The sequence below is a fragment of the Chanos chanos genome, chromosome 8 (assembly GCF_902362185.1).
Source record: "Chanos chanos chromosome 8, fChaCha1.1, whole genome shotgun sequence".
In the NCBI taxonomy this organism is placed as follows: domain Eukaryota; kingdom Metazoa; phylum Chordata; class Actinopteri; order Gonorynchiformes; family Chanidae; genus Chanos; species Chanos chanos.
Window position 1 is genome coordinate 34,484,516 of NC_044502.1, and position 17,236 is coordinate 34,501,751.

The 17,236-nt window shown below is 42.1% G+C and overlaps 1 protein-coding gene across 2 annotated transcripts in view; it reads right to left on the reverse strand.

Annotated features, from left to right (window-relative positions):
• Positions 1-2,156: 2,156 nt before the first annotated feature.
• Positions 2,157-17,236, reverse strand: part of rspo2 (R-spondin 2) — a 44,422-nt gene continuing 29,342 nt past the window's right edge. The window contains exon 5 of one of the 2 annotated variants that reach the window (XM_030782784.1): positions 2,157-2,272. In XM_030782784.1, the coding sequence (XP_030638644.1) occupies positions 2,157-2,272 (116 nt within the window). Of the gene's footprint in view, positions 2,276-17,236 lie in introns of both variants that reach the window. The other variant, XM_030782783.1, reaches the window with a different exon arrangement.

A 17,236-nucleotide genomic window follows, 5' to 3' on the forward strand; every position in this document is an offset into this window, starting at 1 on the left:
ACATGATTTGATTCATATGCTACTGTACATCCATAAGCTGTCTGGCAGATTCTGGTACCATCATTTTGTTTTTTTGTTTTTTTCGCACTCTTTTTTTCTCTCTTCTTTTTAAGGGGCGATTGATTATGCGGTTCGCATTGCTGCCTTAATTTGCTTTAATTAGCCGCATTAAACTGTTTTGGCAAAGTCAGCAGAAACTGCTAAAAAAGAATATTTTAATTCATATAACACTCTCTCTCTCAGTCTCAGTCTGTCTCTCTCTCTCCCTCTCTCTCTCTCTCTAATGGGCTGTGAATAAATGTGGATGTGCTATGCCTCATATAAATGAGCTAAAAGAATGGGAGAGCTGGGTTGGGTGTAGAAACAGCAGCGTGGCATAAGGAAACTCTCCTCATGGAAACTCAGGCTGTGTTTCCTCTCTGGTACCCACAGCCAGTTCCACGTTGCCCTCCACTCTTCTGCCATCGCTCTACAGGCTCTCTTGAGTTTTGTTTCTGTGCTCTGCTGGAGGATCCATTTTGTTGTTGTTGTTGTTGTTGTTGCCATTTTTTTTCTATCTGCTGGCAAACAATGAACTGGTAAACGGAACTTTGAGTATTTGAAGACTATTAGTGCTTCATCTCACAAATATAAGATACAGTACCACACAAGCACGTGAACTGCATTTTAATAGAACACAACGAGCACAAATTTTCATTCCATTTACCGTAAGCTTCATCAGTTATATCTCTGATATGTAACTAAAGCACTGGAAGATAACACATTACGTCATAAGTTGTTTTTTTTTTTTGTTTGTTTGTTTTTTTTTGAAGCACGGAAATCAGTGGATGAAGTCAACTGAAAATGAAACACCATTATCAGATATATCAGACACAAAACAAGGATTCCACTGTTGAAGATATTTGTATTGTTATAAGTGATTCAGAGAATAGCTCAGCACAGAGGAGTAACAGTAACAGAGTCAAAAAACCGTCGACAAAAACACAAAAAAGTACAAAATCAAATCAATAAATAAATCAAATATATACCATATACCTGTAATAGCTATGTTTTGGCTATGTTTTTTTTTATTTTCTTTTTAATCTTTTTTTTTTTTTTTACTTTAGCTGGTATTATTTCCTTTTCTCTAACACATTTAGAACGATGAAAGGATTCAATACTGAAAATACAGTAATAGCTTTTTTTTTTAAATTTTATCATTAGATAAACTCACCCACTATGTACACAGGTTTGTGGCCATGCTAGTTGAACAACTAAATTTCTTTATCCACAATATACAGTTAGAGCATAAAGCGGACGTAGACATTTTGTGCCAAGAATAAAATACTTTTGTCACGATGCATGGTACTTGATAACATTAACTCTCAGAAATGTACATAATCAACTTAAAAGGCAATACATGATGCATCTCCGCCTTTCTTCAGGAAAAACAAAGGCTTTTTTTTTTTGATTCAACATAAATACAAATGAGTCTCTCAGGGCATCGGCTGTAACAGTCAGCTTTAAAGGAAAAAAAAAAAAAAAAAAAAAGAAATCCTCTTCATCCTCTTGCCCTTACTCAATAGCGCGAGCCTCTCTCTCTCTTTTATTCTCTCTCTCTCTCTCTCCTTCTTTCTTTCTGTGAGCGGCATCATCTTTGCTTTCCTAATCCTCCCTCTGTTCATCCAGTATCAACTGTCTCACTGTCTATTGCTCCCTTCTTCTATTAATCTTTTCTTTCAGTCTCTCTCTCTCTCTCTCTCGCTCTCTCTCGCTCTCTCACTCTTTTATTCCTCTTCCTCGTTCTCTTCCTCGTTACCTCAAACTGGAGATGAGATGTGAGCAAAGGGAACATCTGTTGTGGACTTCTATGATGTCACAGTGGGATCATAGGTCAGGGATGTGTCACCAGCACAAGGGCAAGCAGCAGGAGGCACGGAGAGAGTGATTGAGTGTGTTACATGTTATGTGTTTCTGAAGTATGAACAGCTCTGTGTGTGTATGTGTTTTTGTTGTTTGTGTGTGTGTGTGTGTGCGTGTGTGCACGTGTGTGTATGTGAGTGTGTGTGCGTGTATGTGTGTGTGTATCAGTGTGGGTGTGTTTGTGTGTGTGTATGTGTGTGGTGCAGCGGCTAGCAGCTTTTGTGTTCTTTTTTCCATGGCGGTTCTGGTAGTCCTCACTGGCTGGAGCGCACAGAAGCAAGATGGTCGCTATGCTGGTTCTGGGCCCTGAAACGGAGCCTCTGTTTGTTCGACTTCTTCTTTGGTTCTTTGGATCGCTGCTTCCCTGAACCTCCTGAATCAAACAAGAGAGGAGAAAAAAATCAAATCAAACCAAATAAGGTAAACCTAAATTCGTAAATGAACCGATGTTAAAAACTCAGACGCTGACAAAGAGTTAAAGTACAAATTGACATTATACAAATGCATAATTGATAACAGTGTAATTTTCCAGCAACTCCACCCTAAATGAACCCCCTCACTTATGCTCCCATTAGCTAGGGGAAAGGCAGAGGAAATTGCATAACACTCCTCACTTCTCAAAGCTGTCCCGGGGCCTCTTAAGCCAAGATTAATACAGCCCAGGTGTCACTCAGCATGGGAAGAAAGGCTGGTTTAGGACACAGGCACAAAAAAAAAAAAAAAAAAAATGCCATCAGACATCAAATCCCACAACTATCACTTCCAAACCCAATAAAGAGGTGTGAGCGTGCATGTGAGCATGGGTGAGCGAGCCAAAGATTGAATGACTGAAAGGAAAAAAATAAAGATTTGGCAGCCGCGGAGAATAACGAGTTAGGCTTGGATGGTGAGATGGCATCTGAATCTAGATCTGGCACAAAATGAAACCAGCTATGCTACAGTCTGCAAGATGGGTAGAGCGAGTCTGGGGAGGGGAAAAGTGCAAAAACAGCGGCAGAAAAACGATCCTTCCACGGTGGGATTTTTTTTGGGGTCTTTTTTGGCGCAAAGTCTTATTATTGCACTTGTTCAGGTCATTAAGCACAGTAAAACGAGGCAATGTTGTGTAATGTACGGCAAGTTCATTTTCGATGGGTCCTCTCACGTGGCCAAGCCCTTTGGCTCTAATGCAACTGCCTAAACTGCCATTCCCAGCACTACCGCATGGTAAATTCTTTGAAAATGATTTTCTTAAGTGGAAACAACCCTGAGAAAAGAATTGGGCTGCCATTCTTTTTTTTTTTTTTTCTTTGGAGGCTAAAAAAATTCACTTAATGTTCTACCAACAATTTCCTGCAATTAATCCAATTGTACTATTTTTGGAATAAATCTTGTAGAAATGCAAGCAGGCAAATTGGGAGGGGAGGACTGGTCTTAACACGATGTCCTCAAGTGCAGACTTCGAAATCTCCCCCTCGTAGTCATGCTGAACCCCAATCAAATTGGCCTTGTTCCACCGGGTTCCCTGTGGCAATAGGTTTCCATATGCTTGACTTAAAACAAAGTTTGCAAATTTCTTTGATAAATGTCATTTTCAACAGTTCAAGAAAGCTCGAGCGATTTCAAGGCTCTTTAGCAGACTTAACATGAACAGACATCTGGACCATAGACTTCTTTTGTCTCCTAATTGCTATTCAAAGAGGTCGTTTTCATTCAAAACAGTGTTGCTGTGTGCGTCTTAAACTCGGCCTTCGGCGCAATCAACTCAAGACCAATTACATTTGATGGCAATAAAGCACACATTATTGTATTAAAAAGCCCTCTGCAGCTAGCAAGATCCCATGTGGTCCAATCTGACCAGCGCTACGAGTAATATCCGGTCTTAAAAACTTCCATTTACAGCATTTCGGTGTGTGGACATGAGAGCTAACTAGGGGACCATGTTTCTGTCAACAAGGAGCTGAGGAGTGTTTCGCTAACTTTTTGGATTTCAGTGCGTAAAACTGGAACACAGGGGATTAATGCTGGAGTCACTGATCTTCACACATTCAAAACATAGCCTAGAGTCCATTGCATTGAAAGCCTAGCCACTTTGTTTTAAGTAAAAAGGTGAGCTCTCAGGTTACAGAGCATCTGTACATGCAAAATGTGTTTAGTGGTGTACAGTTTTACCACTTTCCATCTTTTCACGACATCTTAGGTGATATTTCACATAAGAGTACTTACAACTGACAGCTAGAGGGCAACCAATACCAACTGATACTCTGGTAGTTGGTACTTGACTATGCACTGAAGCCAGTGCTTCAAATGGCCAATCATATGAAGATTCCTACTGATAATTATGATGTATAACAGTGAATAGCTATTGTTTACATTTTTTGATATCTGTTTTAAATATTAGTCCCTCGTTGAGGGAACAGTGTTACTGCACTTTTGTGGTAAACCTGACATCATCTAAATGAACATTCACTCAGTTTTGTAATGGGGATCCTTGATTAAAAAAAAAAAAAAGTTGAAGAGGGGATTCGTTACACAAAAAGATGAATTGTGCTATGTTTTTGACTGTCTAACTCGTGGAGCACAATAAATAAAAAAACAAATAATGATGCCAGATGACAGGATTTGTTTTTAAACACTGTTTCATTTTCCTTTAATTTTTTTTGGTGGAATCAAACAAAACTTGTTTCCTTCTTTGTAACTGCTGATTTTCCTTTGGAAATAAAGCCAGCATCTGTTAAAAGATGCTCATTTTCAAAGGGGACCCTTTCAAAGTAAGACAAACAAACAGGCAAAAGCGCATGTGATGATCAGAAGAAGAGGCTGTGAGGAGTAGCAGTAATGTTTGTCTGTCTCTGTAAAACTCAAACAGTCCATCTGGGAGAGATCTGGGTACTTGTTTGTGTTTTGATGTGTATACATGTATGTTCTCATGCTCCTGAACTAAACTGAATCTGCATGAGAAACTGATTACAGTCTGAAAGCACAGAGTGTGTTCATCTATGTACTTTGTGTGTGTGTGTGTGTGTACGTGTGTGTGTGTGTGTGAGAAAGAGAGAGTGAGAGAGAGAGCACGGATACAGTATAACTAGGAATGTAGTCGGTGTGACAGTGAGGATTACAATATAGCGTCTTGCTTTATTTGATTAATGCTTCCTACGCTCCCCTCCGCTACACATGACATTATCCGTGGCAATAGTGACTGGAAACAGAAGATCAAACTCAGTAGCTCCTTTTTGATATCCCATGACAGGACATTCCATCAGCGTTTTGATCATGAGTCATCACTCTTCAACTTTTTCCTTTACTCTACTCGCTCTCTCTTCTCTTCTCATTCTCTCTCTGTGTGTGCGCTTGCCAGAATGATGAGCTACATTAAAAACTGAGGAAGAAGTCAACTGGCACTTGGAATCAGCTCTTTCAGTGTGTTTGACGTAACACAATTCCCTTAAGAACTACATCTATCTCTACATCAACTTCTTATCATATCACGACGACTGGTTCATAGGCTGGCGAGTGAGCTGGAACATGCATTTATCCATGAAGATTAATAGCTCTCTCAATATCTCACGAAGTAACATTCGAGTTTGAGGTGTGGCCAAAGTACCTCATTTCAAACCATAACTCCAGAACCAAACACAAACTTTTGGAACTCGTGTGAAGCCAAGTTGTGCTGTGAATGGGGTAAGTGGCAAGGATGTCTGCTCATCATTGAGGCCATGACCTAATGAAAAGAGAGCAACACTGCACTGTCTTCATGAAGTGACTTCATCGGGATGACTCAAGTAGTTCAGGAATCGAAGTCCTAATCTTATCAGCTAGGCTTGCGGTCTGGCAGAATCGATGGCTGACCTCAGGAAGACATTAAGAGAAGCGGTAAATGGGTGCATCTCTGAGTCTCTCTCCATCCACCAATCTTTCTACTGCTGAGAATATTCTCATCTTTCAAGGGACCAACAATTAATAACTGTCTGCGTCATAAAAAAAGAGCAAAAAAACAGAGAGCGAAAGAGGGGTGAAAGAAAGAGAACAGAGAGAAGATGAAGAAGAACCATTTATAATTTTCAAAAAGATTTTGGTTGACTTAGACCAGCAAAGCCTGAACATTTTTTGGCGGCTCATCTTTTTCATAAACACACCAAAGCAAGAACCATTATTTGTGAGAGAAGGAGAGGACTACTGGCGCCAGTGAGATTTGATTTCAGTGGCAGAAATTGAATTAGCAGCCATTAAGGGCCTCCTCACACATACATTTATAATGCTGTGAAGGGGAAGGTATCTGCAGCCAGCTACCCTCACTCTTACTGCGGACTCTTCTGTCAGGAAGAGGTTACAGAGACATTGAATTGTGCACATGTTGTACGCAAGTATGTGTTTGTGATTGTGACTCTGTGTGTGTGTGCATGCGTGTTTGCATTGCGTGTGCGTGCGTGCGTGCGTGCGTGCATGTGTGTGTGTGCGTGCGTGTGCGCGTGTGTGCACACGCACTACACCGCGCTTGTGTTTGATGTGTTATCTTGAGGAAAGCATCGGACAGCAATATCTACACATTGGTGCCAATCTAAATTGACTGCTCTTAAAAAAAAATGAGCAAAAAAGAAATCCCTTTAAAAAAAAAAAAAAAAAAAAGTATAATAAACACTGAAATATGAGGTGGAAGTGGAGACAGCATACCATGGGAAAGAAAATTTGGGGCATGCAGAAGGACCTCAAAAAAAAAAAAAAAAAAGAAAAGAAAAAAATCCATATGAAACACATTACATCTATCAACATGACATAGACTTTCAGTACAGGAGGAGCAGAAGAAACAGAGAAAAAGAGAAATAGTAAGCGTATAAAAGAAAGGGAGAGGGAGAGAGAGTGAGAGAGAGAGAGAGCTGGAGGAGCCTGATACAGGATTTTGGGGGAAACACTCTCGCCCAGAGAGGACAATCCTTTATGAAAGTGCATTTTGCCAACAGACTGACAAGAGCTTCTCTGCACAGCGTCACTTTGCCTAACAAGATTACTCTGGATCGTACCTTCTTTCTCCCCCCCCCCACCCCCCCTCCCCCCACCTCCAAGCTCTGCTTACTATCACAGAGCTGTTTAACCAGGATGATTTAAAACATATGCATTCCAATTGAAAAAGCTAATGTTGGGATTAGGAGGCTCGTTATTTTCTCATCAGTGAAACGGTAGAGACTCTGTGGGGAGATCAAGCCGCAGGTTAGTCCTCTTGCTCAGCCTTTGAAGTCTGATTTAGTTGACAATACGTGAAAGTGAAAACCTTGGATATGAAGATTAGCGACTTTAGCGCAGGAGCTCAGGAGAAACATGTATGATTGACGTACTGATTAATCTGCCAGATGGTTAGAACTGAATCTTTTTTGCCCGGTGATCAAGAAATTTGAGGGACACAATAAAGAATACCATTTACTTCTGTAACCTCAAAGAGAAAACTTAATGACTGATGTGTTCTGTGAAGTAGAACTAAAGTAGCAACATTCCACAAAATTGGTCATTATGTACGAGAATCGTTGCTTTTTAAAGAACAATTCGGCATACGTACTCTGCAGAAACTGTGAGGGAGTGTATTTTGTGGTCTGGCTTCTACACCCTCAATCCTTACAATGACCCTATTGTCATGTGACAGATAATTCAGGAGAGTCCAGAAGAGACACATCCAGATAGCACTCTGAAGGGTGCTACAGGTAGTGCACTCCTGAGTTTCGGGAGCCTGAGAGTGCTGTTTATAACACTCTTGTGCTTGTGTCACCATGGCGACGTCAGTCATGCAGGTTCCGTGACTACCCTGCTGTTTGCGACATGCGTGCAACTGCACACTGGGGAGAGCGCAGTGAAAAACTATGTTCTGTGCTTAAGTGACTCACTCCCACATCTGGGCTTAAATACATAGAGTTCCTGCCTTGTGACCCTCTGAAAATGAGGGATAATTAGTTTTAGTTATGTTTAATTACCACCTAAATGTTTTATTTTGAAATTTTAAGAAAAAGAGCCTGTGGCAATGTCCAAGCATGCATGTGTGCATGGATGCATGCATGCATGCGTGAATGGGTGCATGCGCACGTGCATGAATGTGTATTTGTGTATGAGTGTGTTGGTGGGTAGGTGAGTGGGAGGGTATCACAAGGCACTCCAAATTTATCATTGGCACTGTACTAGAAAGAGAAATTTTCAATCGCATTACTCTCCATTCGAGGAGAGACGGGGATCATATGATTCCATTCTACTCTATTTATTTTCAAATCAGATAACAAACAGAGCCCTTGATCTGTCAGAGATCTGAAACCATTTGCCTTAGCTGAGATACGATATAGTGGAGACTGTGTAGTTTTCTCACTAGTGTTGTCGGTATCCCACTTCTCTCTCTAATAGTCTGAATTGATCTGGGAAGAAGAGGCATTACAGTTTTGCTGTGATTGTTTGAGATGTTTGTGGCTTTTGTAAACAATAGAGGCACATTTAATATTGTCTGTTGGGTACGCTGTGAAAATTAAGAAAAAAAGAAAAATAGAGTTAAAGAGGTCTTATGTTCAAACATACTTTTTCTCCCCTAAGGCAAATGAGAATTCCTGTCCACAGCCCCCCAAGCACTCACCCACATACTGTGAGAAAGCACCTCCATCCAGTACATCAACACGGAGTTAAAAAAATTTCATGTTTGTGCACATGTTTAAAAAACTTAAAATCGAAAGCTCTGCCAAAGCACACAACTGCTTCACACAAGAATTACCCAAACATTTGTTTTCTATTTCCCCTTTAAAGTTGCATTTCCTGTGAGTGTAGAGTGTGTATCAATCATCTCTCCTCCCAATCATGCGCGCACGAACACACACACACACACTCACACACACACACACACACACACACACACACACACATACACACACACAGTCTTTAAAAGTCTGCCTGGGTTCCAACTACGCACACATTTGCACACCTCCCTGTTTGACTGGGGAACGATATTTTTGTAAGGGGGAGATAAAATGTCTCACTGCTGGGGCAGTGCAAGAAAAGCGGGTTCCCCACATCTACCTTGTGTCCACCAGGACAAGTGTTTTCTGAGTAAAAAGATTGTGCAAGTTCTCTCTGAATACACACACAAACACACACACACACACACACATACACAAACACACATTCATTTTTTTAGGAACCAACCTGGATAATAAGTAACTGTTGTTAAGAAAACATTATGTTTACTCGGATACAGTACTTACAGGCGGGTTTGAGGAATAGAGATCAACTGCGTCTATGATAAAATCAGGCAAAAGCTGCATACTGCGTACCCTACATAAAAGCAATGTAGGCTTTTGTCCCAACCATATTCCAAACCACACTTTATGAGCTATTTAAAACCCAGACGAGAATGTGAATGACAGTGTCAGGTGAGGACCAAAAACCTACATTCACTGCAGCTCCACAAGGGGACAGCTCTCTGTCTCTGGTCTAAGGTGTTAAATACGTCTGCTGTATTGTATCGCTTTCATCTGTGTTTATTCACCCATGCCATCCTGCTGTTCTGTCTGCCTCAAGGATGCTTGGGGTTTTAGGGAATGTAGAAGGAAATTGTTGAGCATGATGTGCTCTTTATAGGTAATTTCGCCACAAGTCCCTACTTCATCCCTACATCTACGGGTGGGGTGAGAGAGGAAATCTGCCTGATGTCTGGAAACAGAGCACAGCTTACCCCTAAAAGAGGAAGTGCCCCTGAGAACAAGGGGCTGTGCCAGATCAGACAGGCTTACATGCTTAACCCCGGAGAGAGAGAGAGAGAGAGAGAGAGAGAGAGAGAGAGAGAGTGAGAGAGGGAAGGATAGAGGGAGAGGAGGAGGGCGAGGAGGAGGAGGGAGACGACACAAATCTCGGTAAAGCCCGTCGAGTCCTCGGAACCAAGGCTGCCCCCTCTTTTCTTCCCTTAGTTTTGAGAACTGATCTGTTTTCAAAAAACGTTCATCTGTCTCGAACACTGCAGACCGAGTCCGATCTTTTAGACAACGCACAAAATAAACAGATAAATAAGTAAATAAATAAATAAGAGACGAGGAGAAAGAAATTAATGTCACTCTGCTGTGTGTGAAGTTTTGGTTTTTAAACTGAGTGAAAGTGAGTGAGTGAGAGAGAGAGAGAGAGATTTTGGAGGAAGACAGCTCCTGGGCTATACCACTTACCTGGATGTCTAAGTGAATATGACAGCTTTTATCACACACCTCTGGGCTACAGAGGCACAGGGAAAAAAAAAAACCAAAAAAAAAAACTTCTTTTCACAGGCACCAGAATGATTGAAGTTCACATCAGTAATCCCCTTCCTCTCCCTCTAACACAAACATAGAGCTTTCACAACATATGGCAAACATTTCCAAGTGTGTATGTGTGCTTTTGCTTCCTTTGATTACAGTGTAATTTTGGTAGTGATTTCAAGGCTTTCGCCCAGTTAAATGGCGGCCCATAGATTTGCGCACCCTCTACATATAAGCGGTATGAAATGACGGCTCTTCAAGGTATGAAGATCTCAAGGAATGCAGGGGTCTGCTTTAATGGCCTTCTAGTGGGTGACCCCTTTGAAGGTCCAGAGGACTCAAGATTCCGAGTTATACTTCTGGTAAGAAACATGTTGCCAAAGAAATGATCTTTCAGCCACCGCAGGGAGAAGGGATTTGCCTAAAATCCAGGTACTGCTCTCTTTCAACACACCTGGATTATGGCCAGAAACTTGACAGATATTGAGAAGGAAAATCATAAGAAGAAAAAGCAGACGAAGAAGAGGAAGAAGAGGAAGAAGAAGAAGAAGAAGAAGAAGAAGAAGAAGAAGAAGAAGAAGAAGAAGAATGTCTGTGCTGGTCCACTAAAATCATTTCATTCAGGCAAGTTCTTTCCTTTGTTTTCTCAAGAAAACTGTTTCCATGCTCCACCTTAATCAAGCCGGTCAGAGGTAGTAGCCTCTCTCTGAATTACTCTGATTAGTAGCAGTGATGTCTCTATGAAGATACTCATGAGAGAGATAGAGACGGCAAGAAAAGAACACAAGAGGACATTAGAGAGCGGGGTTGCTTCTGGTGGTTGAGCTAATGCAAGTGTGCTCCAGATGTTCACTGCTGTCCTACACCCTTACTGGAGGAAGCAAAGTAGGGAATGCCAACTTCACACCAGAAATGAGGGCCACAAGAAACAGACCCTCAGAACATGAACAGTGTCCAGGCTCTCTGTGCACATCTAAGAATCAGCATGCTTTTGTGTATGTGTGTGAGTGTGTGTGCTTGTGCATGTGTGTGTGTGTGTGTGTGTGTGCGTGCGCATGTTTTCACACATATTTATGTTTCCTGTGGGTATCTATGTGTGCATGAATGTGTGTGTGTGTGTGTGTGTGTGTGTGTGTGTGTGTGTGTGTGTGTGGGTGTGTGTGTGCGTGTGTGTGTGCGCGTGTGTGTGTGCGTGTGCGCGCGCGCGTGTGTGTGTGTAAATGTGTGTGTGTGTGAATGTGTGTGTAGAGATGAAAATATGTGTGAGGCCCCAGTGGGAGAACTGGCAGCAGTCAGAGCTGAGGGTCTGGCAAGCAGAGGGGCCACATAATGGTCTTAACACTGAGGAGAGGAAAACACAGCATGAGGACACTGAGTTCAATAATGACATCTCATGTGTGTTTCAGAGATAAACATACAAATGACACTCACTCACACCATACTGCTCCATTCACCCCTTCACTGAAAAACAAATATCAATCTATACTGCCCCACAATGGCAAAGCCATGCAACTTAACTTTAATATAGATCTAAAACACACTGCCTTTTCACATATATGTCAGGAAATTGAACTTTCCCTTGCAGTGCGCTATTTCAAGTTATCAGAGCATTGAAATGCTTGCAGGTGCCGTAGGATTTGCAAAGCGTTGTTCAGTTCTCAACTTTCAGACGTCATACTGATTGTTTCATTTCTGCCATCATATATAAATAAATACAGATGAGAATTTTTTTACTTCCACCGTACAAATGTCTGTGCTCTTTACTGTGCTCTTCAAAAGGGAAGGAACTAAAGGATGACGTCCACATGTCCCCTTTACATTTTCAAGCAATTAGGTTTTATTTAAAAAAAAAAATGCTCTGAATATCACACATGGGAATTTTACCTGGTTAGATCCTCTTGGAAAATCATGTTTTTGTTATAATGTGATTGCTGTCTTTATGAGACCTGAGGGTCTTTTAATTATAAGCATAGGGAATCCAACAAGCCTGCCCAGTAAAACTTTAGCCAGTCAAAACAAGAAAAAAAAAAAAAAAAAAAAGGTCCATTCCAATCCCCTTCCTGCTCTTCCTGGTTAGAAGAGACCAGATGACAATAATGTGGAGCAGAGAGGCTTGGTCCCTCGTCACACACCCGCCCCCCCACATTCCCACTCCACTGAGCTGCTGTGCTTCCTGAGGACTCCATATGTTTATGGCTCATGCCTGTGGTATGACGATGGATTCTCCGTATAAAAGCCAGTCGAATCATGCAGTGTTTGCTCTCTGAGGACAGTTGCTGACAGAATGACGTTGGGGGGGGGGGGGGGGGGGGGGGGGACACATTTATTTTGGTCATGGAGCAGGGTTCTTTGCAGTGAGTTAATCAAAAGACTTCCACTCCCACTACCCACGGTCCCGCCACGAAAATGTTATTAAAGACGAGAAAGGTCGCAGACTGCAGATAATGACTCTCTTTTTCTTCCTCTCTCTCTCTCTCTCTCTCTCTCTCTCTCTCTCTCTGTGGAAGATTGAGTACTGTGAGAAAACCCCCTAGGGATACAGAGACCTCGCAGGACAGACTGCTTATCACTTTGAACCAGGTGAAGACACAAAGGTACTGAAAAAAGGTATTCCAAAGCATGTAGCACTCCCATGAAAATGAACAAGCCATGGAGCCATGAGAAGAGTCTGTAAGCCAAGTTATTGAGATGATCAAGGTGACATACAGTAAAGATCCTTGAAGAGGACAGCTGGTATGGTTAAGGAAAATACATTTCACATATTTAACACAAATTGCCATGAACACATGAAGATACAAACTTTTAAAATACATGCAAAAACACACGTTTTAAGTCTCAAAACTTTCTGTGCATACATACTTTGTACAATATTTTTATCTCAAGGGTGGTACATTATGAACTGATAACTGGGATTAGATTCAATATTTGCATCTCAGTACAACCACACAACAAATTACCCAGCAGATTCCTGATCCCCATTCAAGAAGAAAAATGGTTCACTGAGCCCTCAGCAGCAATTTTCCAAATCTTTGTTACTGAACTTTAAACGCAAGAACCCTTAGCACTCCTTGATCCTCCCTTTACCAAATCAGGGTAGTATCCAAAACTGCAGGGCCAGGGGAAGCGGGCAATGGATTCATTTCAATCAAGATACGCAGGAGACTAGTCTTCCCGTAACCATGCCTCTTCAGGGCCATCAGTGGATAAACCCAAAAAAGCCTCAATCAGTCCACAAGGGTTTAACATTCACATAGAGGCAAGAGAGTCGATTCCTCTATTCTTTTGAATTAAGTCTTTGAAAAACAAAAAACTTAAAAATGAGCCTATACGTATAAAAATGTCTGCCATTTCTTAAATTATGTTAGTCAGACCGGATCTCCAAGTAAATCCAAGCAACTCCCTATTTCGTCTCTCTTCGCTTTTTCAAGAGGCCAAGCTGAATGCAGGTCTCCGTACGACCACAGTGGGGCGTGTCAACCTTGAGGCTAAACATTACTCCCGCGTCAACCCCGCCGAGTCAGCTAATTAAAGGAAGATTAGTCCATTGGCACACCAGTCACAACAGGCCCAAGCGCGGGACATAGATAATCACTCCAGCACGGCAGCGGCCAATTAGTGAGCTCTGTTTGCCCTGGGAAAATGCCCTGTGCTGTGCTCCCGCTGGCTAAACAATCTCTTATCCCCAGGCCGTCTGCAATATTACCCTAGCATAATTCACCATTAATCATTCCTAAATTTCAGCTCCGAGGCGGGATTTCATCTGGGGTCATCGCAGGCAGATCGGTTTCTCCTATGACACACTCAGTTTCAGAGAGCAGGGCCAAGGGACCTGACAGTAATCAAATAAATAGGGCCAAGCACCAGTTTTCTCTTTCTCTCTTTTCCTACTAAGTGTATCCAAGAGGTTCCGCTCAATGGTGGCAAAAGAGCAGCAGTTTAGCTATTTGTTTTGGATGGGCGGCACGTTGCTCTTCTCCACAGATGGGATCAGAATACGCTCCATATGAAGTGAATTAGATGCCTGTGGAAGCGTGCATCTGTGCTTAGCCTGACAGCGGGAGTGCAGGCATGTCTGACACAAAGACCGTTCAAGATCGGATTTGGAGCTCTGGTTTTTCCAAACCAAACACAGGCCCGATGCATCTGATGAGATCGTGCTGTGTGTGTAATTGAAATGCTTGGAGGAGAAGAGATGTCTTTAGGCAGGGACCAAATCTTTGCCTCATCTTCCATCTCTAACCATGAAAACACACACACACAAAAAAAAGAAAAACTTTTATGGTGAACAGCGCTGGCACACATGGAAAGAAAAAACCTCAAAGGACATGGTGTCACAGAGGTGTATTAATTTAGACAGGCCTTCTCTGCTTCTCCCTTCTCGTAAGAGATTAAAGGTAAAGGGGTGTCTTTCAGGGAATCACTTTGCTATTGCTCCACATTGGTAGCTGACCATAGTGTCCAGAAGATCAGGGATTTAGAGGGTTCTCTTAAGATCAATACAGAGCCTGGCCAGTAATCCACCATTCAACAGAGACAGACCAGCAGTAAGGGCAGATAAGCAGTGACCTCTAGCCCAAGTGTGGAGTACAACACAGCTGAGTGTCACTCTCCTATCACACGCTTAGTCTGTGACTGATGATAAAGACATTGAAGACCTGGTGCATCCCCGGCAAATTCTACCTGTTCCTTACATTAGCACGGCAAAAGCAACTGGAGCAAGAGAAGTAAAAAGAATAACCACTGCTTCCCACACAGGTGACCATCTTAAACTGGTTTGCACTGTACACTTAGATTGCATTAGACTGTTCTCTAGTGCAATCTTTAATCATCAGAAGCAATTAAAATCTAACTGACAAAGCAAGGAAAGAAACTCAGTGCAAGCAAACCAAACACATCACCACGTAAAATGCCAAGTTATTCATCTTGTAGCAAAGTGGATGGAGAGGGATTCTAAGCTCTCTAGAAAGGAAAGTAGTCTCTGAGACTGATGGAGGTATATGGGGAAAAAGGCATATGTTTCTCCTGTTACCGAGATGGGAAATCAATAGCACCACACACGGCTCCTCAGCCCAAGGCAGAGGTACTTAATCCAATGACCAGAGAAAATCATTAGGGAGAGTGTGTGTGTCTCTCTCCTTGTCTCACTTCCTACTATGGTGTCCGCAAGCCTTCATCCCAAAAGAGTCTACGCTTTTCAGCAGAGATGATTCTTACATGCCCATATACGGACGCACCAACAAACGTAAGTGTTATGTGTTGCAAAGTTTTCCCGCCGTCTGAGAATCTGCTTTGCTGAGAAAGCTGCTTTGCTACTAGTCGAAAATTAGCCAATGAGTCTCAATGGCATGTTTTGTGCATAACCTCAATCGCTTTAAATCCAACGTCAGGGGATTACAGAAAGCGATTAAGGAGGCGTTTTGAAGAAATAACATTCTAAGTTGTTTACACAACATTTAATTTTACTGACCTGTTGTTGTTTGGAATAGATTGTCATTCGTATGCAGGAAAGAGTTCAGGAGTGAGCGTAAGCATGCACCAGCAGAGACTAGATAGCAGGAAACAGCCATGTAAAGCTAACAATAGAAAATAGAACTGTGATTGCAGTCAGAGGTAAGGTTGACTGACACAAGATACACAACTGTTTGTAAACTGGTGACAGAATTAACAGAGAGACGCTGAGAAAACCCCAGAGGTACAGTCCAGATGGCATAACCATCCAGCAGGCCCCTACAAGTGCGATTTATCTCTCTGCTCTGGCACTGTCCCCGATTCATTCGTGGTCAGCATTGGGATTTGATGACAGGGAGGTGTGGACAGGATCCCAGCAGGCATTTCATTTGCACGAGCAACCCAGCAGCTACTAATAAACAGTGTTTACGGCCCACTCCACAGACCGCCTTGGGGAGGCCTGCCGTGCAGCGAGTGGAGTGCGACACGCTTGCAGGGGCAGAGTTGGCCCAAAAACCGATACTGCACGGCCCATATCAAAGCATGCCGCTCTCTGCCTGTGTCTCAGACGTGACAACCGTCATCTCAGAACAAGTCTACACGGTCCATTCCAACTATAAACCAGGTCATGTTTGCCTCTGTGAGACAAATACTGCACGGATTTTAAGACACTGCCGTCCAGATGTTTAAGGTTTTCAGTCCCTCTGACTAAGGTTATCTGTCACTGAGGTTGTCTGAAATGCGTCATGTTTAAGCTCGGGAGCATGGATCCATGGATGGGCGATATCCACTGTAATTCAAGCACAGGGAAGCACAAGCCGGGTGATCAGATAAACATTGCCATAAATAGTGCACCTTCACATGGTGGGCTTTTTCCTTTTTTTTTTTTTTCCTTCCCTCCTCTTGATTTCCTGTCTCCATTTAATCCATAGCAATCTGCAAGGTCTGCTGTTATGTAATCCAATACGTACTCCAAACGCTGGTGTCTAGTGCTTGGTGTTACGAGACTTATGGTAAGAGTGGTCCTTTTTTTAACAAAAAAAAAAAAAAGAAAGAAAGAAAAAAAAACCTTTTGTACTTTAGATTGTTTTCTACAACTCTGTTTGGCATTGACGGTACCAATAAACTCAAGCAGTGGAAAAACAGGCACTGTGATTTCAGTCTGAGCGTAATCCTATTTATGTCTCGAGACATAATTTGTTATATTGCAGTGCAAAAATGTTGTATTATGTGGCACTCTGGGACTTATTCACAAAGTCCCTCCAATCCACTGTAATTTAGTCAACTGGGAGATTTTTTTGCCCTCATTGAAGCCTGTCTCTGAACTCCATGATCCGAAGAATTTGACCACCTCCTAGTCACCTCCAGTTAAAATCTCCAGAATAAATCTCCAAATTTAGTTTTTAACACTATGAAATTCTGATAACATATTGTTAAAATGGGCAGCATGGCCCGGTGAAAATGAGAAATGAGGCTTTACTGCTCAGGCAATATTTTTGGTAAGGGGTCAAATAATGGAAGAAAGCATCCTTTAGGGTACTTACATTGGAGACTGTCTCTTACAATGGTCACAGTCTAAATCTGACTGAAAGACATTCAAGCACAGGCTTACCCTGTACACTGTAACATTATTTTGGTCCATATCATGAAGGGATGAAGTTCATTAG